This window comes from Tachysurus vachellii, chromosome 1 (genome assembly GCF_030014155.1).
Source record: "Tachysurus vachellii isolate PV-2020 chromosome 1, HZAU_Pvac_v1, whole genome shotgun sequence".
Taxonomy (NCBI): domain Eukaryota; kingdom Metazoa; phylum Chordata; class Actinopteri; order Siluriformes; family Bagridae; genus Tachysurus; species Tachysurus vachellii.
The window spans coordinates 34,468,490-34,496,225 of NC_083460.1; the positions used below are offsets into that span (position 1 = coordinate 34,468,490).

Genomic DNA, 27,736 nt, shown 5'->3' on the forward strand with positions numbered 1-27,736 from the left:
GAGTGCTCAAAGTGAATGTCCATGCTCGGAAACCACGTAATTTGGACCAGCTGGAGCAATTTGCAATGGAAGAATGGGCTAAAATCCCTCAGGAAACCTGTGCCAACCTAGTAAAGAACTACTCTAAGAGGTTGTTGTCAGTTGTGGCTCAGAAAGGGTTCACTATTGACTATTAATGACCGGGGGCTAATAATTTTGGACGTTTCATTTTTGCCCTTTCTTGTTTCAACTCACTATTTCAATTAAATATCCTAATCAAACTTAGTGGAGATTTTGTCTTTGTTATTTTGGAAACAAACACACTATAAAACACTTGTTGTTAATGGTCATTTCCATGGAGAAATCAAGAGTTTTGTCTAATTTCATAAGGGGGCTAATAATTTTGGCCTCAACTGTATATATTTATTATATGTGTGTGTGTGTGTATATATATATATATATATATATATATATATATAAAGCATTAATGTTTAATGCCAGTTGTAGTCTGATATTCTGTGTGTGTGTGTGTGTGTGTGTGTGTGTAGCGTCCTCTAGCCTTGCCTATCCTGAGGCAGATGCAGGAGCCGAGATTCACCTGTCTAAGGTACCTGTTGCCCTGCGAGCAGCACAGTCAGCTCTTCCTCTCCTCGCTGCAGGGCTACAGCGCCGTGTTCTGGGATGGTGAAAAAGACAACAGGTGTGTGTAGGAGTGTGCATATGTGGGCAAGTTTTCATTTGCAATTCTCCTCTGTGGGTTTATTTTCTAAAAATACTGCACTAAACATCGAGCTGATTCTGACTGTAGGTGTTGATGCAATTTGGTAACACATTTCACCTAAGATTAAGAATTCTCCAAAGTCATAGACAATTCTCACCCTTCAGGAAGCTCTCTGTATCATACGACAGCTGCAAACTTCCTGTCACACAGATACCAGGGAGGGCAAAGGCTACGATTATTTCCTCAGAGGCATATGAATTCAGCAGCTCACATCTGTTCAAACTGCTGCTCATGCAACATCAGATGGAAATGTAATGCCCTCAAAGGACAAGGCTGTTCATCTACTTTTACATGAGCTCACAGACGTCCTTGATTGGCTAATATTGCTATGACTGATAGGTAGGAGAGAGACAGAGAGAGCTTCTTGAGTGGACAGACAATTTTGTGTCATTATTGTAAGAGCCTGACAATGGAGCTTTTAATTATGTGTTGTTTTTTCCACTGGTTTAGTAAATATAACATTTTCACACGCCTGCTTATAGGTTTTCTTTATTTTTACTAAGCTCTACAATTTAAAAACAATGAGGAAGACATTAACAAGTAATAAGAAATGACCAAGAAAAGGCATAAGTAAATAAAAACAGTGTTTCTAATGAAGCTTACCACATACTGAAATTTCTAAGCTCATCACTACATGTTAAGGGAAACAATTTCAGTTGAAATACTATAAAAAAAAAAATACCAAAATATGTCTGTACTGCTTTGGAGTGGCAGGGTATCTATAATGATGATCTTGTTTATATACTGTAGGATTGCATCTCATTTGTTAATCCCAATGAGCTTTTCTTTCCTGTGCATGGTTGCAGTCAGACCACTAATTCAGGGAGAGTGGAGAAATGCAGCACACTGTAGCACAGTGCATAGAGCTGGATATAAAAGAGCACTGATTAACACAAGCCTGCATTGGACTGCTGCCTCTGGCATTTGGTGTGAAATTACTTTAAGATGGGTTTCAACTTAAGAAAAAGGCCCAGGCTAATGAATTTGGCTTTTTTAAAATAGAACTCTATTAAATCAGACCCTGGGACCCCATCTGTGTCTCAGACAACCTCCAAATGTGACAACTCGTCATAACCCAATCCTGGTAAAATGATATGTAAATATCTAATTGGTGTTTGGGAAAATGAAATATCTCCCTCATTTGTTCCCTTGCTGACTTTAATGTTAATCAGCATTTCGTGTGGCCTTTTCGAGTAAGCACTCTTCACTTAGGGTCCTACACACACTTCCTCTCTTGCTCATTAAGTCCAGTTACCCGCTTTCAAAACCCACAGTCGTGAAACTAAGCACCCCTATTAACCCAAGTTAATGTGAAAATATTGAGATGAACCACACGGCCCTTAAAAATCTGTTTGAGGATGTGTTAATATTCATGAGCATGTAAACGAGCTCATTATTATGCGTGACAGGCTTCCTGTAAGAATAAACGGCCGTGGCCTGAAGCTCATCACAGAAGATAGCTTCCAGGTGAGATGAGAAACGGCCGTATTGTTTCTTGTCTCTCAGCGAGCCATCCGAGGCATCCTGACACAATCTGAATGGCCAGCTTTTATCTCGCGGCCCAGGTGTTGGCAATTACATCCGCCGTCGTGTCATCATGCCAAATGGAGCGGCCTCGAGATGCGCTGAAAGGTGCTGTAATTCACATTCAGGGCTTGAGAGATGCAAGAAGAAAGAGCCCTTTGTCTTTACTCAAGCACAGCAAGTCCTCTACAGAGTGGTATACTATATCCTGTACATGAGAGAGGCTTTCAGAGGTGCACAGTGAAACAAAAACCTTTAGTGGAATTGTTTTCTTTTATATGAAATAATAATAATATTTTTACAATAGTACTGGCTAATAATAATAATAATAATAATAATAATAATAATGATGATGATTCACTCTAGGAGTTAAAGGCCCATAAAAATAACTTTACAATTACAATTTCAGAACCTTTATTAACAGAAATACAAATCTATGTTTCTACATTTAAAAACAAATCTGTATACAGTAAGAAACTGAATACAGATCATATTTAATGTGACTGTGCTTTGTTTTATAGATATGTGTCTGTAGACGCAGGTAGAGGTGATGCGGTTTTTGTGAGGTATTAGGAGAATATGGAATGTAGTTTTATAATAAACGAGCATCTTGGATACCTCATGACAGTTCCTATAGAAACCATGACTTTAGTAGTTCATTGCTTTTGAAAGTAAAAACCCTTCATGAAGTTTAATTGGTCTAATGAGTAATAGGTTGGTTTCTTTACTGACGTACAAATATTTTTCTGTAACATAACTTCTTTTTTTTTTGTTTTTAAAGTATTGTTCAGGACTTGGACATGTGGGTTAAAAGGTTTGTCTCCCATCTCTGTGGTTTGATTTTTGTGTCTCGTGCTTTGGGGTTTTCTTCAAGTACTTCACTTACCTCTCCAATCCAAAGACATTCATTTTGTTCTGGTTGTCCAGTTAACTGGCAAACAGTTATGAATAAAAGTCTAATAGCATAGGCATGAACGCTGCCTGTTCTGGGGACCCAGGCTACTGATGTGGTCAATTTTGGGGTGATTCACTAGTTTCTGTTTTTTATTGGTTTCTTTGTTTTTGTCAGTCTGACTCCAATGACTCTAAATACTTAAGTATTTTTTATTGTTACAGTACCTGAGTGATTGAACAGACCATTAATTTAATTTAAATAAGAAAGAAAGAAAAGGTAGCAGGATCACCTTGACCGAATGTATCAGCGTAAACGAATTTGTGAAAAATCCACTAAACACTGTAGGTGGAAAATCTCCCACTAGAATGAAATGAGCTTTGGAGCTTTTTGTCCAAATTTGGACAGTGAATACAAGTGGCAAGCTTAATAAGACAGTCAGTGGTGTAACAATAATATAGAAACTATAACATTACAGAACAGACTCAGAGACTGACTCTTTTTATTTGAGAAGCTTTTTTCACATTCATAAACTTTGACATCGCTGACTAGATTAAATGAAGACGAGTTAACAGCAGACATCTCAGTCGATCGATGATCATTATGATAATGTCTATTTCATGAAGAAATTAGGTTTTAAATTTCATTCGTAATAATGACGAGCTGATTTAGGGTCATGATGGAGTGACTCGTTTGGGGGAATTGAGCTACTCCGAGCACAGCATGATTAATGACCTCAGAGTTCTAGCTATGAATCATGATTTAAGAAACATGAATTCATGAATTCTGTAAATCGACAAAATGCATTTTCATTTCTTTCTCGATTGAAGCAAATCCCCATGCTTTTGCTGTAACAGTATAATTTACTATAAACCTTCAAACAGCAGTGAATTCTGCATTTTTAAAAACTTTATTTATATATTTGTTTTATGTGAGATTTCATTGTTCCCATCTTGTTTGCTGGTTATAATCAGTTTCAAGTGGAGCAGCTAAGCCCAAAGCAGTCTGTAAAAACTGTGTGTGTATGTGTGTGTGTGTGATAGGAACTACACCGTGGTGAACGCAGCCAAAGGTCAGATGGAGGTGAAGCGAATGCCGTGCCCAGGATCACGCCTCAGCTGTCAGTTGAAGACAGAGAACACCCTGTGGACCGCGACTGAGGTAAACTTCTGGGAAATGTAGTTTATCCAAGCTCCTCTTTTCAGCATGTTTTCATGGAAATGCTATAATCTCATTTAGCTTCTTCAGTCAAAAACCACAACCAAAAACCTTATATTGTTGCCCAATATATTACAGGGCTTAAAGTGGTTAAGTAGTAATCATGCAGAACATTTTTAACAAAGTATTTAAAAAAAAAAAATTAAGTATTTTTTGTATAGGAATTAATAATTATTTATGAAAATATGAAATCTAGTCTTTTTACATTGTTCGAAGTAACTAGTAAATACACAACGCTGTCATGTTTCATGTATAAACAGTGGTTTCTGATGTGTACAAAAGGCTTAGGATGTGGTGTGTGTTATATATGTGTCATATACAGTATATCACATAACCAGCTGTATCTGAGTCATTGGTTTATATGGCACAGTGTTTTGTGAAAAAAGCATTATTTTAAACACACAGGATGACGTCCAAACAAATCTGGATCGGATTTTTGGTTTTAAATATAAAAGAATGAAATAATATGAGTGATGTTAAAAATATAATGGGTGAAAAATCCAATGTTTTTTAATGAAGTTTATTTAAAAAATTGCAGTAGAATATTATAACAACACACTAAACAAACATCAAAAATTGTATTTCTATCTTTAGTATTTTACTTTAAACATTTATTATTATTTTAATTAATATTTTCCTACCTAGGACCTAAAATAGTCTTATAGTTTAATATACAGAATAATGCTAGAAAATAAGAATAGCTAAGCAAAGAAATGGCCCAGTTCACTAATACACATGATTCTGTCAGTAAAACCAGCTGATATTTCACATATATGCAAAAATGTTTGCAAAACATTGAACTCAATCCAAAGAAAAAATATCAGCTCTTGGCACCACCTTAAAATTAGTTCCATTCCGTGGGAAAACCACAGCCCTGGAAACACAGGCCAACACTGATGATGCACTGGAGTGAGAGAGTAAAGAGACTCAGTTTAAATCCTTTTGATCTTGGTCCAGAATGGACAGAGCCGTCGCCATATTGTTTAGCTCGAGTGAAAACATATACAAGTCTGGTAATGCGAGACGATTGATGCAGATCACAAGAGGATAAGAAGAAATTCAGAGTCGAACGCTGAGCTTGTAGAACTCGATAAATCACAAGAGGCTTGCCTGTTTACGATGATCACAACCAGTATAAATTACCACAAGAAGAAAACAGTGCTTCTGATCTGTGCATAAAAACATCATCGCAGCTTCATACTCACTTCCATTTTTGATTCATTTATCTGTATGTGAAACTCTGCACTTATTCATCAAATGGGCGCTAATTTGAGTGGAATGACGTCCAACCCAGTCTGCGTCTGATTCACTGAAAAGCTGCAAATGATGAATCAGCTTCAGCTGCACGGAAATGAATCTGTTCCTTGTAGACCAGTTGACCTTTAGACCCGTATTTGCATGTCAAGTCAAATTATAGCTAGATTTTTATTCATTTAAGAACTTGGAAAGATCGTTTATTTGTTTGCTTGTCTGTTTAAACTGCCGTTCCTTGCTGCTATAGAAACTGAGCCGAATCGAGTCAAGGTCCAGTACTATTGTGCTCAAGAAGGTTCTGAAATGTCATGTCAGAACTTCAGTGGAATAATCCTGACTTAAAATCACTGGAAAAGCAGAGCAAAGTAAATGCCTGGTGAATTTTTAGTGCTGATATGAAATAAATAACCTAAAAATAGAGATTTGAATATCCCAGGCTTGCATTTTTACTGCTAATGGCTCCATATCCAGCTGCTCAGCCCATTGCAGTGCCACAGTACTTAAAAAATGCACTTATTTCACATTTCCAGGACTACTGTACTAATAAAGATCCACTTCTGCCTAGTTTGCTTCATAATTTATATGATGACACTTTTCCATCATCATTACCTTGATTTTAGTTTAAGCTCCCTCTGTACAAAGTTTCAGTTAATAATGGTATTTTCTTTTTTTTGTTATTTGTACCACTGTACATAGTGTAAGATACATGATACAATTATCAACCACACTTATTTTCTATTGCTTTTGGTTATTTGATTGCAAATCGGGCATTAAAAAAAATGTCATCACTGTTAACTCAGATAAAGTCCTGTTTTGTCATCTGTTGTGCACTCTTAGAACAAAAAGAAACCGTTTTCAATTTTAAAATGGTCTTTCGTGTCATATACCATCCGTTTCTTGAACACTATTTATTGATTTATGTTGCCTTTATGTATCTAGCATTGATTTACAAGTGTCAAGTCCACGTGGCTGAATCAGCTGGTTCTTTAGTAGCTATTTGTCTGTTCTTTTTCCTCAGCCAGCTGTGCAGCCTCTGTAAACGCAGATAATTAATCTTGCATTACATGCAATTGTTTTCAGGAGCAGGAGGTTTTTATATACAGCCTGAAAGAGATGTGTCCCTTGAGTCACCCGCAAAAACTGCTCTCTTGTCCGGCCGTGGTCACCTGCCTCATGCTGCTGCCAGCAAGGTCAGAGGTCAGTATCTGGGTCGGTTCACACGCTCGCCAGTCACTCAGCTGGGCTTCATTCAGATGTCCAAAGTAAAAAAGCAAATGGTTGTCTGTCATTTTAGAGGCACCAGCTGTTTCAGACCTTAAGATGATTAGAGGGTTGCAAGTTCAAATCTCGTCCTGAATAGCCAGAATCTCGACCTAAGCTCCTCATCTGTAGTCCTGGATCTCGCATATCAAGCACCTTAGATAAATGTTGTCCTATTAATGGATTTACATAGAATGGAAAATGTATTTTAAAAAACTGCACTGTGCTGGATTCTCATAGCTTATTGGTGTATAATCTAATCTGTACAGCCATTTGTATCTTCAAGACAATATTTAAATATTGATCATTAGACTTACATAAACTAGCCAGTGTTGCATTTACTACTTTCCTACAATCACGTCCTCTGTGCACATTAGCTGCTTGCTAACTTTACCCGATTACCCCACCCAGGTATTACAATGAAGGGCTTCTTCAATGCCCAACACAGAGGTTTTTTCACCTTTCTCCTCCTCTCGTTTGAAGTGTCCAGAGTGCAGGTGTTAGTGCTTCGGCTCTCCGAGGCAGATGGTCCTCTCTACAGACAACAATGACAGAGCTGCTGTTCATCCCTCTCCAAACACACACTTAGACTCCCCTTTGTGCACTTTGATGTGGCCTCCACCTATGTTTTTGAAGCACTCAGGGTCAATGGAGAGCTTTGCCTTCAGGGCAGCATTAGAGACTTGAGCTAAACATTTTTAGAAAACAACAAGCTGAATAAAAGTGGAACAGGGGTTGGTCACAGGTTTGTCTTTGAATAACTGTTTCATAAATAAATACATTTCTGGCCAATTTTATTTGTCTTTTAAATAGTATGTTAAATATGAGAATCCTTGCCATGTTTTATAAATATTTTATTTTCAGGAAAAGAAATGTACCATGTATTTTAAAATAATGACTGTAATTTTATCTACAATTAGATATATTATGCTAGATGATTTGATACAAAACCACACTTTATTACCATTTTAATTAATAGGGCGTAATACATTTACACATGCGTACACACACACACACACACACACACACACACACACACACACAAAGAATAAACATGAACTGAATGACACAGACTTCAGCAATAATAGCATATGGTTAGGTCCTGGTTTTGTTTGCTGGATTAGTGGTGTCAGAGGTTACTTTTATCCTAGATAAAAGTATTATCCTAGATATGTAGACAAGTTCCTCAACCAAAAGGTTTGTTTTTGGTCTAATTTTGCCACAATACAATGCCTGTTTTAGTTCTTAGTGGAGTTCAAACACAGTATTTTGCATTGAGATGCTTAATTTTAGCAGCACTTCCAAACAGCTTGCTCAAAAATCATGAATGGTATTTAACAGTCGATGTAGAAACTTGACAGTTATAAGAATCAACTAAAGTACAGTTCTTAAACTGTAATGCTTCTGTTTATCTCCTTCACTATATTCTTCAATGTGTGGAGGGACAGCGTGCTCTTGGGTCCAAATCCTGACAAATTTCCAAATGCTTAATGCTTTCCTGATTTCATTTGACAAAGGAGTTTACATGTGTGCAGCCTTACAGTATATTTATACCTCAGGAAACAGGACATGGTTAAAGACAAATCCTGGGTACTGAAAGTATGTGAGATATAAGTTTTAAAGAATTGTAAACAGTTTAAAAATTGAGATTTTTAAATGTTAACTGTTCTACTGTTTCTACTGTACAGTCCCTACCACAGGTTTTTGCTGGCATGGCAGATGGCTTGATTGCTGTATACACCATAGTGGATGATTTGCCTTTGGAAGGTGTGGCCTATGTGTGCTCTCACACTGTGAACAAGTCCCTGTTGGCGATGGAGGATCTTGATCCACGTCAAAGGCCATACCCTGTAAAGAGCATGGTGCCTATACGCTCTGGCTCTGAGGTGTGGTACACTAATGGGCCTGGTGTGCTCGTGATCGACAGCCTTACACTGCAGCCCATTCGCCGCCTTGACCCTTACCTCCACCCCTCCTGTGTGGTCTCCATGATATCTGCCCCAAGTTTTAGAGGCGATGAGGCCATGTGGTGTCTAGATGACCACACTAACACTCTGCTGATGTACCACGCGGGTAGTTATCAGCTCTGCGCCACTTACAGCTGTGGAGACTTGCACCCTTTACGAGATGTTTTTCCTATCCAGAACCCAGCAGGAGTTACAGATGTCACTGTGAATGCTGAGGTACAAACGGAGGAAGAGGAACCATTGCCACTTGAGATTAAACCTGCTGTTTCAGTAACGATAATCCACAGTGAGGATGCTGGAACACAGATCCTCAACCAGCAGGACTCAGTAGATTACTGCTCCATCAGTTCTTCAGGGTTCAGCTCAGAGCAGATTGCAGGACTCACCCATATTGAGGATTTCAGTTCAGGGGCCCTCAGCTCTCTAGCCAGCTCCAGTAGCATGCCCTTCTCCACGGATTGTGAGGATACAGACAGAGCTCAGGACGAGCAGATCCTGGAGGAGTCTTCACCTCTAGAAAGTGTGGATCCAGCACTACAGAGCAAAATTCTTCCCCACCTTCAAGCCCTTAACATTGTTTCAGTCAAGGACACAATCTGGATACCCAGGTACAGCGAGTTTTTTATTAAATTTGGGTTCAGGGTAAGAGGCAGAAGGGGGGAAAGGGCTTGACTACTGATCAGAAGGTTCTGAGTTTGAATCCTAGGGCCACCAAATTGCCATTCCTGTGCCCCTGGGAAAGGCCCTTAACTCTCAATTAGTCATCTGTATAAACTAGATGAATGTAAGACACTCTGGATAAGGACATCTGCCAAATGTCATAAATGTAATGTAAATGAGAAGAAACCATTTCCCTGCTAATTGGTTTTAAGGTTCTGAGTTTGGTTGCTATTTTGTAACTTTAAAAGGAATACAAAAATATAGCTGAAGTCACAAAAGCACAAACCTCTATGAATCACCTACGCAAACCACAATTCCACCTTTCCCATCCAACCACACCTATTCTGCCTTCAGGTTTCTTTCAGACCTGTGGGAAACACTGTAAATAATAATTACCTCAGCCAGGTTTACAAATGTGCCAGGTTTAGCCAAAATGTTATGTATCATATGCTGTCTCTGGGTAGGTTGATGTGTAAGAACATGATAGAATATTTCCAAAACATAAAACGCAAGTTAACATTAAAAGACTGTGGTTACAAATCAAATACTAGGATACTTTTTTTAATGCATAGACAGTACATTTTCCAAAAGATATTTCCTCAGTTGGCATTGGTGTTGTTAAATTAGTTTGAGATCTTTTAAGCGTGAGGGCCATAGCATATAATTTGCTTCATGTTCACACTCATCAAAGCATTGACTGAGCTCTTGTGCCCTGTACTGTAGATGGGTTATGGTCATTCGGTAAGAGACCACCCCTATCAGGATAGAAATATTTCATCGAATGATGCTTTACTCAAAGTTGACCCAAAGCTTGCTAGCTTAAGGAAAAACAGACTACACTGTAACAGAGCCACTAGTTTATCCTTTTTCTGTGGCCCAACTGTAGTGTATGATAATTGATATAAAAAAAGAAATATTTCCAAGAAGAACTGATACTCATACGTGGGCAGATGGTGTGTTTGTTGGTCGGTCTCAGACTTGGGTGTGCTTTTTTTTTTTATTGTTTTTTTTTTAATTCCTTACTTTTTAAAAAGAAACTGGCTAAGCTCCATCCCAATTGTCAAAACCTGGGTACAGGGTTGTGGAAATTTCTTGAGAATTGATTGCAAATCCCTGAACAATAGGCTTTGTTTGTCTAAATAGTTATTTACTGCGCAGGGATTAACAGTAAGTATTGTTTTGGCACTGGTCATGGGGCATGCCAGATACTGAGTGCTTTTCACTGGTTCCTTAAACCAACATTAGTAGGAATGTGTTATGTCACATGAGAAGTAATACGATATTCGAAGGAAAAGTAAATAGTTTAAAGAGATAAGTACTTTGGTATTTTTCTGTACCTAAGGATTAATTCACCATACTGTATGTGGATAATTTTACTGTATGTTGCAGGTGCGGAGGTGACATAATGGTGATCGAGGTACAGGAACAGTCAGGACTTCTCAGAGGTCGTGTGATTGCTGTGCTCACTGTCCCAGGAGTGGAACAGTATGGGTAAGTGGCAATACTGCAATGTATTCAATCTGATCTTAATATTTGTTTGTGTCTGTGTCAGACTATACCTAAGGATCTTAAACCCGTCTTAAATAATAGTGATGTAAACGTACGATTTAATCACATTTACCATAGCCTGGGGGATTTCCCACTAATCCATGAGCAAAGCAGCTGGGTCTCGAATGAGGGGATAAGAATGTTCACATAATGCTATAACTACAAGTCAAGCCAAATGTAGTAAAAAAAAAAAATCCTATCCTTAGTGACTGCATGTTTTACAACAGGGTGTAAGTAAGAATAGGAACTTAGTATTAAAGTAGTATTAATGTCTTCATCAATATGTGGCCATTTTCCATTGGCTCTTATTTCTGTTTAGCAATTGAAGTACATCTTTGCATTAGGTTTGCATATTGGCTCTTATAAACTACTGTTATTGTCAGATATTTGCTTTTGTAGCATTGTAATGATGATGTTATTTCCAAGTTAAGACTCTATGACAAAAGTGTGTGACGTGCATCTGAATGAATCAACCTTAAAAATAGAAACTCACTTAAAAATTCATACAATATTATCATTCTGTTCACACTGAATGTTCCCACCTTTTGACCTTGGAGTCTGAGCCAATCTGAGTACAAACTGTGTGCTACGGACTAAATTGAGTGAGACAATGAGTTAATAAAAGCTCTATACAAACACGCTTAAATGAATCACAGTTTTTAATGCTGTGGTGTACCGACGTTTATCTTTAGAAAGAATCACTTCAGTCACGTCCACGTGAGTCTGTTTGAACTCAGTTTGGGGTTGAGGCAAGTGTGATGATTTAGACATTTAGTTTACACAGTGCTAAGCAGGTAATTACTAAGAGTTGGATGAAGTCATTTTAATGAAGCAGCTTCCTATAGTTAAAGCAAAAACTGATTGAAGATATTTTTAGCCGATATTATTATTTTTTTTTAGCCGATATTATTATTATTAAGTACATCAAACCATACATCAGTAAATAACTAATATACTTCTTACAAAGAATTTTATTCTACAAAGCTTTCTTTAGGCTACACGTTAAATGATGAAACTAATACAAAATAATAGATCTGTGTATCATATTGAACTGTGTAAAGATGTACCAGTTCTTGAATTGCACTGGTGTGGGAGACCTGGCAACACAGGAGAAATCATATATTCTGGAACCAAATGGTTTCAGTCAGGGTTTCAAACCACATCAGTGCCAAGCTGCCACTATTGGGGCCCTTGAACAAGGCTCTTAACCTTCTCGGCTCCAGGAGCGCAGTATCATGGCCAACCCTGCACACTGATCCCAACTTCTTAATGTGAGTTCTGCAATGAAAAGTATTTCATTGTGCTGTAATGTATATGTGAGAAATAAAGGCTTGTTCTTCTAATACTTGTGTACTCCAGCAACAATAGTGTCTAAAAACGAGTCTGAATGTCTTTGGCTCCTTTTAACTGAGTAGGACTGGATAGTGATGTCCAGCCAACAGTACTCTATCTAATTGAATGACTAGTCTGTGCCACCCCTGGTAATTACAGGTAAAGGAAACTATTCATTTGCTAAAGTGAGCTGCTTGTTCTATTGCAAACTAAATAAGCAAGCATATTTAATTTAGCATATTTAAGCTAATTAACATTTTTTTATGAGTGAATGATTATGCGCATTTAATGATTGAATGCTTTCAAATATATAAAAAGATACACATAAAATATTCACAGAAATACTCAAAGCATGGAAAATGGGAGGCAATTAAGCAACTCTGGCAATGCTGTGGGCTTCCCTCATCATGGTTTAATATGTGAAAACTTGTTATATGCCACTAAGCTCATAGTCCTGACAAGCAAAAAAAAAATATCCAATCACGATAAAAAGAATGAATGTGAATATTAATTCAGCAACTCAGCTTCAATAATGCATACAGAAATGTATCATGCTCTTGTGGCTCTTGGGGCCGTTTGTAATTATATATTTTATCTCTAAACACTTCAGAAATTGTTGAGAGAGAGAAGATGGAATTTAAAGGCCACACACAATAACCGCATGCACAGCTGGATCTCTGCAGACACGTGTCGTTAGATATGTACCTATACACATGTAGAACGGATTAATGATATTTTCACTGGTCGGTTAAGTAATAAATGCTCTCTTACTGCAGATGATACTGTCCAGAAACATCATGATCAGTAGTTTTATAAATGACAGCTACTGTATTTCATATATCCATCATAGGTTTAATCTAGCTAGCTCTGATACAAATTGACAGACAAAATGAACATCAGAATATGTCTCAAGTTGTAAAAACAAATCTTTTATCCAGCAAATATATTAACCTCATATCTAGGATTTTTCAGGTTTTCTAGCGAGACGTTCAGACTGTCTCTCCACACTGAAACTTGACTGGATCTAAATGGAACTCATTGTTGAACTGATGTGAACTTGTGCTTGTCTAGACAACAATACACTCACCTCTGCCCTGTCCATCTGATATCCAGCCAGCTGCAGATTCTTGCCAGCGGTCCCACAAAGCTTAAACAATTCTTTGTTTTTAATCACGTCATTAAGCTGAACCCCTCCCAATGCTCAATTACAGAAAACATCATTCAGAATCTGACTCACTGAGTTCTAAGTCTTCCTACACAATGATCACAAATGTTCTCAGTCAGAATTGTCTGAATTGTCTGTTGTCTTTACTTTACCGTTCAGTTTCCAGAAAAAAACTTTCTCCATGGGATTCTGTGTTTAAACCTTGGCTCTAGAAGAGTTACCCTGTGTTCTCTCATGCTAGTCAGCATAAAATTCACCTGACTAGTTTGTTGTTTGGGTGTCTCCTAAACAAGCAGCCTAAACAACGTGGTAAGCTTTCCTACCCTGTGCTGTTTCAGTATGAACTCAGTATGAATATTTCACTCAAACCATTGCATCTTTGACACTGCGTTTGTGGTTAATTTCCTTTCCCATTTGGTTTACTTTGGATGGATGCTAGCTTGTTTGCTATGGCTAGCTAAATGCATCAAAGAACCAAGGCTTGATTTTTTTTATTTTTTTTTTCCCCCTTACTGAATGAATCTGACCTCCATCGCTGAATGATACCCTAAAGAATGCCAATACAACTCTGAAAGTGATACTAAACTGTACTTCCCTTGTTGCTAGGCTGATATACTTAATGTACATATTTTGTACTCGATCTTTTAGTGCACTTTTGAAAATCATAATGTTTATGGTCACCTAACTATTACAAGGACATAGTTGTTGAATGCTTGTTGCATGGCAGTAGAAAGTTTTTACTAGCTAGACATAAAAGAACAACTTGTTTTATTGTATAAAACTATCAGAAGTAGTGACTGCCCTAGAGTAATGACTTAAATTTAGGGTTTAATGTCAAATTTAAATTCAGTCGTTATCTTATAGTTGATCGTGTAGTTTTTCTCTTGCACTGCCCATATATGGATAAAACTTTACCAAAATTAAAGATTTTAAAATATAAGATTTAAAGCATTTATTGCAATACGCACTGCATAAAGATTCAACAGTATGCAGTGAGATGCCGCTACCTGATATAACTACGATGGCTAGCATTACCCACCAAAGTGGATACAGTACGCTGTGATCCTTATGTGCTTTCCCCTTTCCTAATTTCTGATTCCACTGAAACTGACAAAAAAAAAAATAAAACATACAAAATTTGTTTTTCTGATGTATACATTCTTTGTCTAGCTTTAGTTTAAGTTTACAACAAATATTAGAACGGGTTTAAAAAAAGTAAAATTTACTATCATAGTTCTCTGATTGCAGGTGCCAGAGAGTTTAGTTGAGTATTTCAGGAATTGAACAGAATCTCTTAGAAGATTCACTCACGACAATTGACAAAAAAATTGTGTGAAAAACAAAAAACCTTCAGTGACCAACAGTTGCAAAACTGTGGCTTCTAACTACTCTTTGCAACTGTGGTGAGCAGAAAAGTATTTCATGCCTCACAACACACCAAACCTTACGGTACATAGGCTACATGAGCAGATGCCCACATTTGGTTCCATTCCTGCCAAGAAAAGGAATCTATGGGCACTTGATCATTGAAACAATGGAGTTGAAGACTAGAAAAAGTCCTGGCAACATTTTTTTGTCCAGATGTCCCATAACATAGCTAGCGTCTAGCATCAAACAACATATGTTCCCATGCTATGATACTAGTCATACTAGTTCAGAGCATCTTGTCCTCAATAAATCTGACCATCTTCCAAGAACATAAGTATGGTTGCAGGGTCATTTCTTAAGGCATCACTTTTAAGGTCTGCCGTAGAAATTACATGCTGTTCAAGCACGTAGGTCACCTTAGGTCGATAGATCAAGCAAAATAGTGAATGAGAGTTATAGTCTTCCATGACATTAAATGCTGAAAGGATACAAGACCGGCATATCAAGGTGTTTTTCTACTGATATGATGCTGTTATTTTTGCTGTCTGCTGTTTTTTTTTTAGACCACTCTTCGATTTTGCAGTGTCCAGAGTTATAGTTCATCCATTCTGTGCTGCACAGGTGTGCTACAGCTTCGTCACAAACAGCACCCGTTCTCAGAAAGCAAATATTCAGGGATGTTTGAGGGATTAGAAAAATAGATCATCAGGAAAAATAATGATTAATAAACATGTGATCTGCTACAGATGATAATCAAGTCGTGTTATGGGATGCACACGCGATTTCGTGAGAAAGTTCACCTTTTTTTTTTTAAACACTTTAAAAGGCTTGCTGGAGAACCAGATTAGATCTGGCACCAGCACAGTTTCAGTGGTTACAGCATATCAGTGTGATTTATGTAGGATTTCATTAAGCACCGGCACACTTTGATGTACTTTCTCAAAGATGAGTTAGAAGAGGGAGTGGACAGTGGGACATGTCTCTACTGCTGGATTCTTTGGAATCATTAAAGCCATTGCTCAACCACACACATACTGTCAATGCACTTGTAATACACATCATATCAAGATGTTTGATTTCTGTCAGCACATCATTCCTTTATTATACATGCAATAATGTGGACATGTTATGCCCGAGGCAAAGTTCAAGGCAAGCAGCAAAGAGCTTAATCCTACATTATACACACCATTGAATGGCTCATATCAACCACCGCTTCCTAAAGACCTGGCTGATGATATTCAGCAAATGAAAGACATTATTTCACAGCCCAAAGGAAAACCTGTTTAAGATTGTAATTTTTATCTATCGAAAATTAAAATATTTTATTGAGTAATAATTAAACATGACTTTTTTGCCTTGGGAATGTGGATTATGAACTTAAATGTTTAAATGCAAGAAATTCAGGAGACAAATGTTACAAAGCTAAATAGCTAAAGCTTCTACACTGATGTTGAAACTTGTAATCATATTAATACAATACAGCGACCGATATTCTGAGAAAAAGTGAAAAAAGAGAAACATTTCATTCCAATAAACACCAACACAAGCTGTATATTTATTTCTTTTGCATCTAATTTGACTGTGTGATTCATCCATTGATTTATTTTTAGGTTTTTATCCTGATCAGGTTCACAGTAGATCTGGTGCCTATCCTAGAATCACTGGGTATAATCAGGGAGAATCACCCTAAATAGGGGGCCATTTACAACCCCTTCACACCAAGGGGAAATTTTGATATGATATACGTCATACTCCACACACACAGCAGCTAAGGATCGAACTCTGGAGCTGTAGGATAACACCAACAACTAATGTAATAGTATTTGATTAATACTATTAATTATGTGAAGTGATTCTCATCACAGTTACAGTAATGCATAAAGACACTTTTTTGTACCCTAAAAAAAGCTATACAAAAGAAGCAGTAATTATCTGCATTGGATTAAACTTTACAATAGTTACTAAAACAGTCTAAGCATATTGAATGACCAATAAATATTGGTTAAAAAATTGTATTGACATTCAGTGGAACATAAATCATTTAAGAAACCTGAAGAAACAAAAAAAAAGATGTGTAAAAAAAGTATATAATATATCTAGCTTGTTCTAACCTACAATTCAGCAACAGCTCCGCATGCTTGGATTTTAGCGACACACCCCAAAAGTAAATGTGCACAAAGGAAACGTTTTGCGTCACTGCAATGTGAATGAATCATAAATCAAAGTGTTGAAAAGCAGTTACTTCTCAGCGGTCATTAGTGAAGGTGGGCACATTGCTTCTGAGCAGCAGCAGCATCACATTTAGTACAAATCATATAAGTGATGCATTTAATAACAGTAAATTACATGCAGCAGTGAAATAAGTCCAGGAAAAAGCTAATTTCACACAGCTGGAAGAAACTGTAGTCTACATTAACAGATGTGTTGATCACTGTACAGGAAAAAGGGCATAGTCATGTTCACTTTCAAATGGACTGCAGCCAAAGCAGAGGTTCATAGCACCCTGCACACACTGCTCTAGTTATAAGACCAACCCATGTAAAAGCCCTAATTCGCACACCTGTATGTAATTGTATGATGCTTCAGAGGGCCCTGATTAGCTGAATCACATGGGTCCTATTATGGTTCAGAGCTCACTCCACAGGAGGGATGATCCCCTAGAATGGGGCAGTTGGCCTCAGCTTTTTCACCAGTATCCCAGAAAAGAACATTTTGTATTTCTAGGAAGAATCCACAATATTTATTTCAAGCATTTTCAAGAACGTTTACACATTTACACTCTCTCTCTCTCTCTCTCTCCCCCTCCCCCTCCCCCTCACTCAGGGCCCTAGTGGAAGCTGCGCTGGTTGCAAAGGACACTGTTGTATGCGGCTTTCAAAACGAAAACATGGCCTGGTGCCTGGCTGTCTGGAGGGGCTGGGGAGGCCACGAGCTCGAGCTTTTCTACCAGTCCTATGAAGAGCTTGGCCGTTTGGAGACCAGCATGAGGAAAAGAAGGTAGCTGTGTGTGAGCGTGTGTGTGCGTTGCAGAGCAGAATCGCAGCACTGTGTGGTTAAAGGTGACTTTAGGGAATACACACATATGTAAGCGTAAAAGGACTCAACTATGGGGAACGAGTGAACCTGTGCACTAGATACTACACACGTACACAAGCCTGGGATTGAGGGCCTATCCTGGAGAGATGGATTTGGAGGCCTCGATATGCAAACAGACACACCATACATAGTCGTCATATGAGCTTACATACACACCGTCTATACATTTTGGACTGTATCTCCAAACACACACATCATTATATTGGGTGAATCAGAGGCATGACTGAGAAGAACTGACATCACTGGTATATTCATGAGGGAAGCTACAGTAACTCAGCAAAGGCCAACACTGTGTGTGTGTGTGTGGGTGGGTGTATGTATGTGGGTGTGTGTGTATGTATGTGTGTGTTTTTATGTGTGTGTGTGTGTATGTACGTGTGTGTATGTGTGTGTGTTTGTGTGTGTAGGTGTATGTGTGTGTGTGTGTGTGTGTGTGTGTAGCAGAGCAAATTAATCAGCAGGCCAAGACACTTGAGACAAGAGCTCTCAGGCTTCTTCTAACAGCAGCTCAGCCGTACTGGATGTGTCCCTGACATGTCACTATGGTATTTTTAATTATGCCTAGCAATAATGTATTAACCTTATGTTCTCCAGAGCATCTTCTACATACAATGAAACCAACAGTAATGGATTATGGGATTTAATCAGAACTTTAATGAGTTCACAGGTTTTCAAATGATTTGGTGGAAAATCACCATTGCAAGATTTTCTTCTTGCCCCAAATGTTACAGAGCATCCAAGACATTGATTAGTGTCTGACATTTGCGTTTTTCTTTTGTACCAAAGCAATGAAACTTTTGTAGATAAGAAGTAATGATTCTCTCTCAACCGAATTCTTTTCACACCCAGTAAATATTTGCAGTATCCATGAGACTGCATGCAGTTAGTTGGTAATATCAATAAGACTTGCTGACGTGGTTTAGGACACAGTACGACTTTCATTCAAGACAACCAGGAACACATTCTTTCCTTGCAATTTGGGATGACTAAACACTTAAGATTAAACACCCAGCCTTCCATAGTTGCAATTGTAAAGCAAAATTGATGATTAGACAGAGAACACTAACACGTCATTTCACAATCTCCCATTGGTGTTTAACTAGTTGATTACAGCTGAGTGTGAAAGCCATAGCATATGATTTTAGATCATTTTTAAACTCATCAAAGCATTCAGTGAGCTCTTGTGCCCACTGGAAGCATCCTAAAACAGACCATTCCCATGAGGATAGAACGTTTTCATCATAGGATGAAGGTGATCAAGTCCTTTCTATTGATTTGCAGTTCCTTTTCTTCTAAGAAAAGTGGTAGACCTAAACCATGCCTGTAATATAAATGCCCCTCAGAGCCACTGTTTTTTTATTGAATTTGTCAAGTCTTTTCAAAAGCAAGATAATATTTCTTAACATGCCAATGTTATTGGCGCTATTTTGTGAGGCTTTGGACTTGTAGTGTAGATTAGACTTTGTCTGTATTAGACTTGGAGCTCCAGTGCAAAACTGAAAAAGGCAAATGTTGAACCCCAAAAATGAGTTGGTCTGATTTGGTACATTTGGATTAGAAAATGGTATACATTCTTTTGTGAAATCATTTAAATACCTCTACACTAGTAGAAATACCAGCATGTTAGCTTTTATTACTGTAAATATGTAACTAAACTTTGTAAACTGTATGATATTTATTATACACCTGCATGTGTAAATAGATTGATACTGTACTGTACATTTGAATAAAACTGTATCAGACTTTTTTTTGTATTCTTCTATTATTGACATAATAATAAAAAAAACATTGTTAATGACAAAAGCTTACATAACACAAGACACAGATTGTGTGTAACTGCATTTACAAATGTACAACAAAGCCCCTGTTTGGAACTTAGTGTCATTTAAGGTAGTTTTCACACTAAATATGTAAGGAAGAAGATAATAGGGAATGGTGTTATAGGAACAGAATCAATAATTTGGCATTACATTTACAGCATTTGGCAGATGCCCTTATCCAGAGCGACTTACATTATTTCATATTTATACAACTGAGCAATTTAGGGTTAAGGGCCTTGCTCAGGGACCCAGCAGTGGCATCTTAGTGGACCTGGGATCGAACTCACAACGTTCTGATTGGTAGCCCAAGACCTTAACCACTAGGCTACCACATGCATTGTGAAGCCAATGTGTGTGTTTGCTTGAATAGACTCACTGTAAACGGACAGGTGAAGACTGGAATTATTCTGGTGAAATGTGAAAAAAAAATGGTGATTTTTGTTTAAACTGTTCAAACTATGTGAGTTTGTGCCCATGATAGCCTCAGATTCCTATTCTTGGCTGACCAGCATGAAGCCTGATATGCTTTTCTGCTTTTGTAGCTCCTCTTCAATGTTTGATGTTTTGTGTATGCTGAGATACTTTTCTGCTCACCACAGTTGTACAGAGTTATTATACAGGTTACAATATTTATTCCAATCTAGCCATTTACCTCTCTTATAAACAAGACAGTTCCTCCCACAGAACTGTTGTACACTCAGTGTTTTTATTATTTTGTTCTGTGGAAACTCTAGAGATTGTGTGTGAAATTCTCAGGAAATCAGCAGTTGTTGAAATACCTCTTATCAGCCCATCTATACGAACACACATGAAACGGTTAGTCACGTAGATCAAACGAGTTAAAAACATTCACCGATGCTGTGCTGTAAAAGAAATGTTATTAGATAGGTTACATACTATTGTCTTTATTTTGAAAATGGAGCACACCTTTGTCTGTAAAACATACTGATTCCTAGAGCAGTAAACATCTTTCATCCTATTCAAACACTCACTCAGAACTGCACATACACACACACACACACACACACACACCCTCATTACTGTCACACATTCACACAAGCTGTCTAACATGCCACACAAACAAGCACTGTCGTTTCCTTCCACGGATGCAGCATGATTGATTACTATGGAAAACTGATGACAGGCACACACATACACACACGTACACACATACACACACACACCTGTCAGGAATACATCAACACCATGACGCACATCATCTGATAATACTACTCACATAGAACTCAGAGAGCTCATGCAATCACAATAAACACAAACTAAAGTTGTGTCTCAATGCGACTTTGTCTTGAATTCATCTAAATGTACCAGAATTATTGTCTTGTGGCTTCAAGTGTTCCTAGTGTATTCAAGGAAAAACACTGCAGGAGAATTTCAATCCTATGAGTATAAACACACAAAAGAAAATGTTCTAAATATTTGAACTCGTGTCCAATCAGCCAATTTATTTCTGTGAAAACTCGGAGCGATTTTCAAGGAAAAAGCTGCCGATTCCTCGTAAAACAGGCCGATGGAATGGATGCCAAAAGTTTGCTCAACACTGGACATGGTGGCCTGCAAACAGCTTTATGAATGTGCCTCTGTATGGCACAGTTTGTTTTGCATGACACGAATTAGTCAAATATAATCTTCAGGATTTAGCTCTTGAGGCTTATCCAAAAACAGATACACCACTAGACAAACTGATCATTAGGAGACATGTTTGGTCCCTCAACTGTACAACTTTTATTTCCATTAATGCATAGTCTACATTAGCAGAATGTAGTCAAATTCACATATTAATTTTACAATGTGTGTATACTGTGATGGCTGGTGAAGATATTTAATGTTGACTTCAAGTAGAATTAGATCGATCGATAGATAGATAGATAGATAGATAGATAGATAGAGTATAATGTAGACTGTATCATGCATAGTAAGTATGTGGCAAATCATCACACACTCATTTAAGACAGACAGGGTCAATAATTTCTTACTTTTTTTTAATAATTTAAGTTTGGAAAGCTCTGTTGGTCTTATGCTGTGTTTCTCCCAACCATGGTAACGGTATATTCTCACTCACTCACTCACTCACTCATTTTGTTCCGCTTATCCGAACTACCTCGGGTCACGGGGAGCCTGTGCTCAGGCGTCATCGGGCATCAAGGGAGGATACACCCTGGACGGAGTGCCAACCCATCGCAGGACACACACACACTCTCATTCACTCATGCAATCACACACTACGGACAATCTTCCAGAGATGCCAATCAACCTACCATGCATGTTTTTGGACCCGGGGAGGAAACCGGAGTACCCGGAGGAAACCCCCGAGGCACGGGGAGAACATGCAAACTCCACACACACACAAGGTGGAGGCGGGAATCGAACCCCAACCCTGGAGGTGTGAGGCGAACGTGCTAACCACTAAGCCACCGTGCCCCTCTAACGGTATATTTTTACAAAAAAATAAATATTACTAAAATCATGAGTGCGATGCAATTGAAAATATCTGTAATCAGGTTAGATTTTCAGGATGACATTTTTGCCACCAATAAAATGAGAACCTCATTACCATTCGTCTAATCTCCAAGCTAACAGCTTTCACTTTGAAAAGCATTTGTTTATGTACTTGCATCTGTTTTATTGGCTTGATGCCTAAAGTTTTAAGCTCTTCCATGGTAGGCTTTTTTTTCCAGCTAACTGTAAATAAACATGTTTCCTTGCTACAGGAAAACCCTTTGGATTCAGAAAAAAATCAGGTTATGAACGTTGAGGTGACAAACATTCACACTTTAGAAAATAGACAATTTTTTAATTACGTCTCTAAAATTAGGTCAGACATTCTAACAAATGTGCCTCTGTTTTCACACTTGTATGAGATAACTAGATTTTAAAATACCTAAAGCTGTGATGCAGCACAAAAGCAATTACATTAGTTACCATTAAGTACACTATACTAAAGTGATCATTATTCTTGAGTACATTTGTAACCACATTACATTTCCTGCAAGATTCTGTGCAAGTTGCTGTGTATAGCAGAAGACAAAAATGTCTTACAGAAATGTCCAGAAAATGCAATAAATATTGAACTCTTATTGTTCTATTCTTTTCTATTTAAAAGAAATGATTAGATAACTGCTAAGCCTGTTTACATCTTTCAGTGTACAAGTGAGCCAGGACTGACACCTCCATTCAGAAGACCTCTAGGAATGCAGTTGTAGACCATTTCAGCAAATGAATGAGTGGTAACCGAAGGTTTCACCTCGACACTCAGTGCTAAGGACTGTCAGGTTCAGATGATTGAGAGTTCTCTAGGACACCCCAGGGCTCAAAGATGGGGCCCATATTACCTTCTTTACAGGCTTACAGTGCCGGATTTAGTTACATGTCTAGCCTCTAGCTGAAGATACAGGTTGAGGATTGAAAAGATTCCATAGATCATGGGTTTCCTCACTTCAGTCTTACAGTGTATATAATTATAAATAGCCTGTTAGGGACATCTTTCACTTGGGTTTTAAACAAATTCTTAACAATAGGAAAGGCAATGTTTTGTGCCAGTGTATTCTGTTGTAGAACTGGAGCTGCAGCAGCTGTGTTGAGATTTAAAAAGGACGCATGTGCATGAGGAGGGACGGGTGGCACTAATGGGGTCCATATGGCACAAAGTAATACAGAAAAATGAACAACAAGCCAGACTAAATGGACACAAACCAAGGTAGCTGAATATCAGGATCACAGATGCAGAGCACAGGGTAGTGTATGTGGCATGTCGCACTCAAACATCTTCAATGGACAGAGCATCATGAAGGTCCATGGTCAAAATAGGGAACATACAAAGGAGTGAGCAACATGCTGAGGGGATTCACGTTTCGCTTGAGTAAGAGTACGTTCATGCATCATTATAAGAGATATCACTTCTTCTAAAATGCAAAGCCAAAATCCTGAGTATGTATAGAAGCTCTTCATGATTGTCTAAAAATATATCTTATTCTGAAAACTGCACTGAAAATACTTTTGGTTGAGACACACGGAAAAAAATATATAAGTTCTAACCTCAGTGATGGAAAAAAGTATTATTAATAATAGTGGATAATTTTTTTCTATTCCATGCCAATTTGTTAACTGACTACAAACTAAATTGTTTAGGCTTATGCTTATTTTAATATGACACATCCAAGAAGTTGATCAAAGAATAACATTGCCTGTGTGAGGAAAATGTACAGTGTTTCAGCCAAACCCAATTAATTTTTTTGGCTATAACTCCACACATACAATATAATACAATATGATTTTGATATTCAATAAGTCAACAGATGTGGGCCAAGAATGCCATTAGGCTAAAACCCTGTTATAGAGTCCAACAGTCCGGGGATGTTCCTTTCACCACCTGGAAAGCAGTACAGAGAGAAATCTTGATGCATGTCTTCCTTGTGTCTTGAAGGATGGTGCCATGCTTATCGCTCAAAGGGTTGTTTAAATAATAAGAGTTAAATTATGTCTAGTTTAAGAGTAAGAACAAATACTCTTAAGTTCATCCACTGAGTTCACAGTTCATCCACTGAGAACAGCCATATTGTACATATTGAAATTCGAATCAAGGTATGTTATAAGCAGAAAATCACAATTTTATCCAAAACAATCATTGGCTGCTGGCCAGAATTTAGTCTCTTTGCTAATAGTGGTTTTTCCCGGACTGCTTGCACATATGTGAAGGAAGACACCCTCCCACACTGCAGGAGCATGACTGGGAAACAAGGCTGTAGTGTAAGGCAAGAAAAAGCTTTTGGTCCAGTTTTATCCAGCTGGCTCTGTATAAACTCTGCGTCATGCCCATCTGTGGCGTGAAGATGCAGTGACTCCATTAGAGCATAGCAAAACATAGCTTGACTTGTCCATCTCTGCGCACCATCATGTTTCAGGCTTAACACTAGCCACTTCTGCTCCTGGCTAATCTCCTCCACATGCACACACACACACACATACACACACACTTATTCCATGGTTTTTTCTACATAAACCACTCTTGAGCATACTGACACACATATTCATCAGCCTCTGCATCACAATAACTAGATATTTCTTTGCACTCCAGTGGTCATTTTTTTTAATTGCTCGACAACAGGGTAATATTCTGTGGCCAAATCTAATATTTTATGCCAAATCTGAGTATTTTCCTACAAAAAAAGTTACATCTTTTATGGATTATGAATTAGCATTAATTAACAACAGACAAATCATGTTCCTGCTATGACTTGCATCTTCACATCAGTGGTCTCTCTGTTAAATAAGTGTGTTTTTACAGAAAACATCATATCAATTGGTTGTTTTTTTCTTGAATAAACCACATCACTGTGTCCCTGAAAATGCTGAAAAACACTGGCAAGAAAGCAGAGGTAGGAAAGCCAACACAGTCAGCGTGGTTTGTTAATTCTGGCATTGAGAGTTAGCATCAGCTACATCAATAGATTTCATATTTGCTCTCATCTGGAGTTGAGATTGTTTAGGATTGTTTTTTTTCTACTATTCAGTTATTATTTTTGCTATGTATGATTATTTATATAATGAATGATCTAGCAGAATAAACCTGGACAAGACATTTATAGACAGATGGATGGATGAACCGTGGCCTGCAAACTTCATGCACGCCTCAGCAAAATGCCCTGTGAAAACCTGACAGACTTATTTTTAAACTAAGCTCCTATTCGTATGTATTGAATTTATGAACACAACGTATTTGTATTCAGTTGCTTACTTATTATAGGTGAATCTCAGAGGTGGGCACATTTAACACTGTAGTCATCACATTACACTGAAGTGTGTGCAAACAGGACAATATATAATCTCCTTTACTTAAATACAGCTCATGTAATGTCCTGGTTTGGTTTAGTCTCTTAGACGACCTAAGAACTTACTTTGGGTTTTGTGTGCATGTAAACAGAGCTAATCTCCATCTCTGTTTCCCACAAGGACACACACAAAGAAACTATTGAAGAGTGAAGCTGCGTAAGCTAAAAAAAATGTACACATGTGTTTCATTATTGGAGCTATAGTCAACTCACCTTCAGGCATTTGGCACAATTGCTAATCAATAACAACAAAAAAAAACTAAAAGTATTGAACGAATAAGTTTCATGAAAGCTCTCATATCACATGTCAGACTGTAGAAAGCAAGTAAGAATGAAAACCATGTAATCAGCTGCAGACCTGACTGTGAGTAAAGAAATCTTCACTGTGATATTACGTTGCATATAACTCAGATTGCAATATACTGGATCAGGAGGAAGAGGATGAATGTACTTTCTTTTATGGCATTCTTTAATAAATGATTATTTGACAGGAGCATGCAATAAAAGTGAGAATGATCTGTCATCAGCTGGTCTGGCCTTCACGTCGCTTGTATAAGTTCGTTTTTTCCCTTTTTTTTACACATCTGGATCAAGATAATACTGCAGAGAAATCTGGTATTTTCCATTTTGTGAATATTATATAACACACGGAGTATTTCCGTCATTTCTGCAGTCACATTAGTCAGCAATATAAACTAGTTACTATTAAGTGATGTAATTCAGGTTTAACTATGACTATAAATACAAAATGTCAAGATTAAACAGTAGCACTGAGTAATTCACAAGGGTCCCCCCCCCCCCCCTCTCTCTCTCTCTCTCTCTCTCTCTCTCTCTCTCTCTATATATATCTCTCTATATATATATATATATATATATATATATATATATATATATATATATATATATATCTATATAGTGCTCAGCATTTCCAGAACAATTGCGCTGTTGTTTTGGTGTGTTTTGTGCTTGGCCCAGGTGCAGATGCTGCTTTTTTGCTCATTAAGTAGCAGCTCTTCCAAAATGAAAAAAGCACACAGTCTGAAATCCACCATCACTTCTTATGTCAGCAATGAAGGACCGCTAATGAAAATGTGTCCAAGGACTTAATCCTCTGATAGCCAGTGGCAAAAATAATGCAGTTAAAGGTTATATTTCTAACATTAGGCTTAATTTATTTATTCGAATTTATAATTATACTTAACTGTATTGCCAGAGTCCATTGTTATAGGCTTAATGCAAATCAATCAGTAATCTTTTACTTTAATGTAGGTAAGTAATTTCCTGTTCAGTGTCTGACTAATAATACATGTCCTGCTTTATAATATAAATCTGCTCGCTAGAATGTGATACAACGGCTCAGTGGCTTTTAATCATATCTAAGCCTGTGCTAAAAAGAAGAGTTTTTCTTCTAGCTTGGCTTTTATTCACGCAAGCTGTAACCTTTACAGCTGTTTATTTAAAAACATTATACCTAAAAACTGAGCGCTCAAGAAAGAGTCTCCCGGGAGGTCTCAGGATCGATTCCCTTTAGAGTAGAGTCTCTGTCAGAACATTAGGGTTGCCATCATGGGTAGTGAACAGAGGGAGGTCAGGGTTATCAATCCTTCATAGTAACAGAAGACAATATAAAGTGCCAGTTCTGCCATAACACCATACAACAACCCCTCAAGATGGGGTGAAACGAGTCCCACGTACCAGAGTAGAGATGCATAAGCAACATATCAAGGTTAGCGTATCTCACTAAAGGTGCATTAGGTAAGATTAGTCTATTAGTTTCTATATTAAATCTCTAATCGTTACGTGGGTTTGATATTTAATTGATTTAAGTGCACATTTATAGACACAGTGCAGTATGGTACCATTGGTGGCCCATACTGTGTCTATAAATTGACTGAAAGCAGCTGCATTGAAACACAAACAAGCATTAAACAAGCATATCATTTTGTGCCTATTTTGAATTTCCTGTATTGTTACAGATCAGGTCATTAAATTAAACCTGGACTGTTTTCCAACAGAATGGGACATT

The 27,736-nt window shown here is 37.7% G+C and overlaps 1 protein-coding gene across 2 annotated transcripts in view; it reads left to right on the forward strand.

The window, feature by feature from the left end:
• Nucleotides 1-19,789, forward strand: part of lrrk1 (leucine-rich repeat kinase 1) — a 97,364-nt gene extending 77,575 nt beyond the window's left edge. For both annotated transcript variants that reach the window (XM_060884263.1, XM_060884271.1), the window contains 6 exons: nt 528-679; nt 4,220-4,337; nt 6,729-6,845; nt 8,597-9,483; nt 10,925-11,026; nt 17,772-19,789. In XM_060884263.1, the coding sequence (XP_060740246.1) occupies nt 528-679; nt 4,220-4,337; nt 6,729-6,845; nt 8,597-9,483; nt 10,925-11,026; nt 17,772-17,949 (1,554 nt within the window). In that variant the 3' untranslated portion in view covers nt 17,950-19,789. The remainder of the gene's footprint in view (nt 1-527; nt 680-4,219; nt 4,338-6,728; nt 6,846-8,596; nt 9,484-10,924; nt 11,027-17,771) is intronic.
• Nucleotides 19,790-27,736: the final 7,947 nt, after the last annotated feature.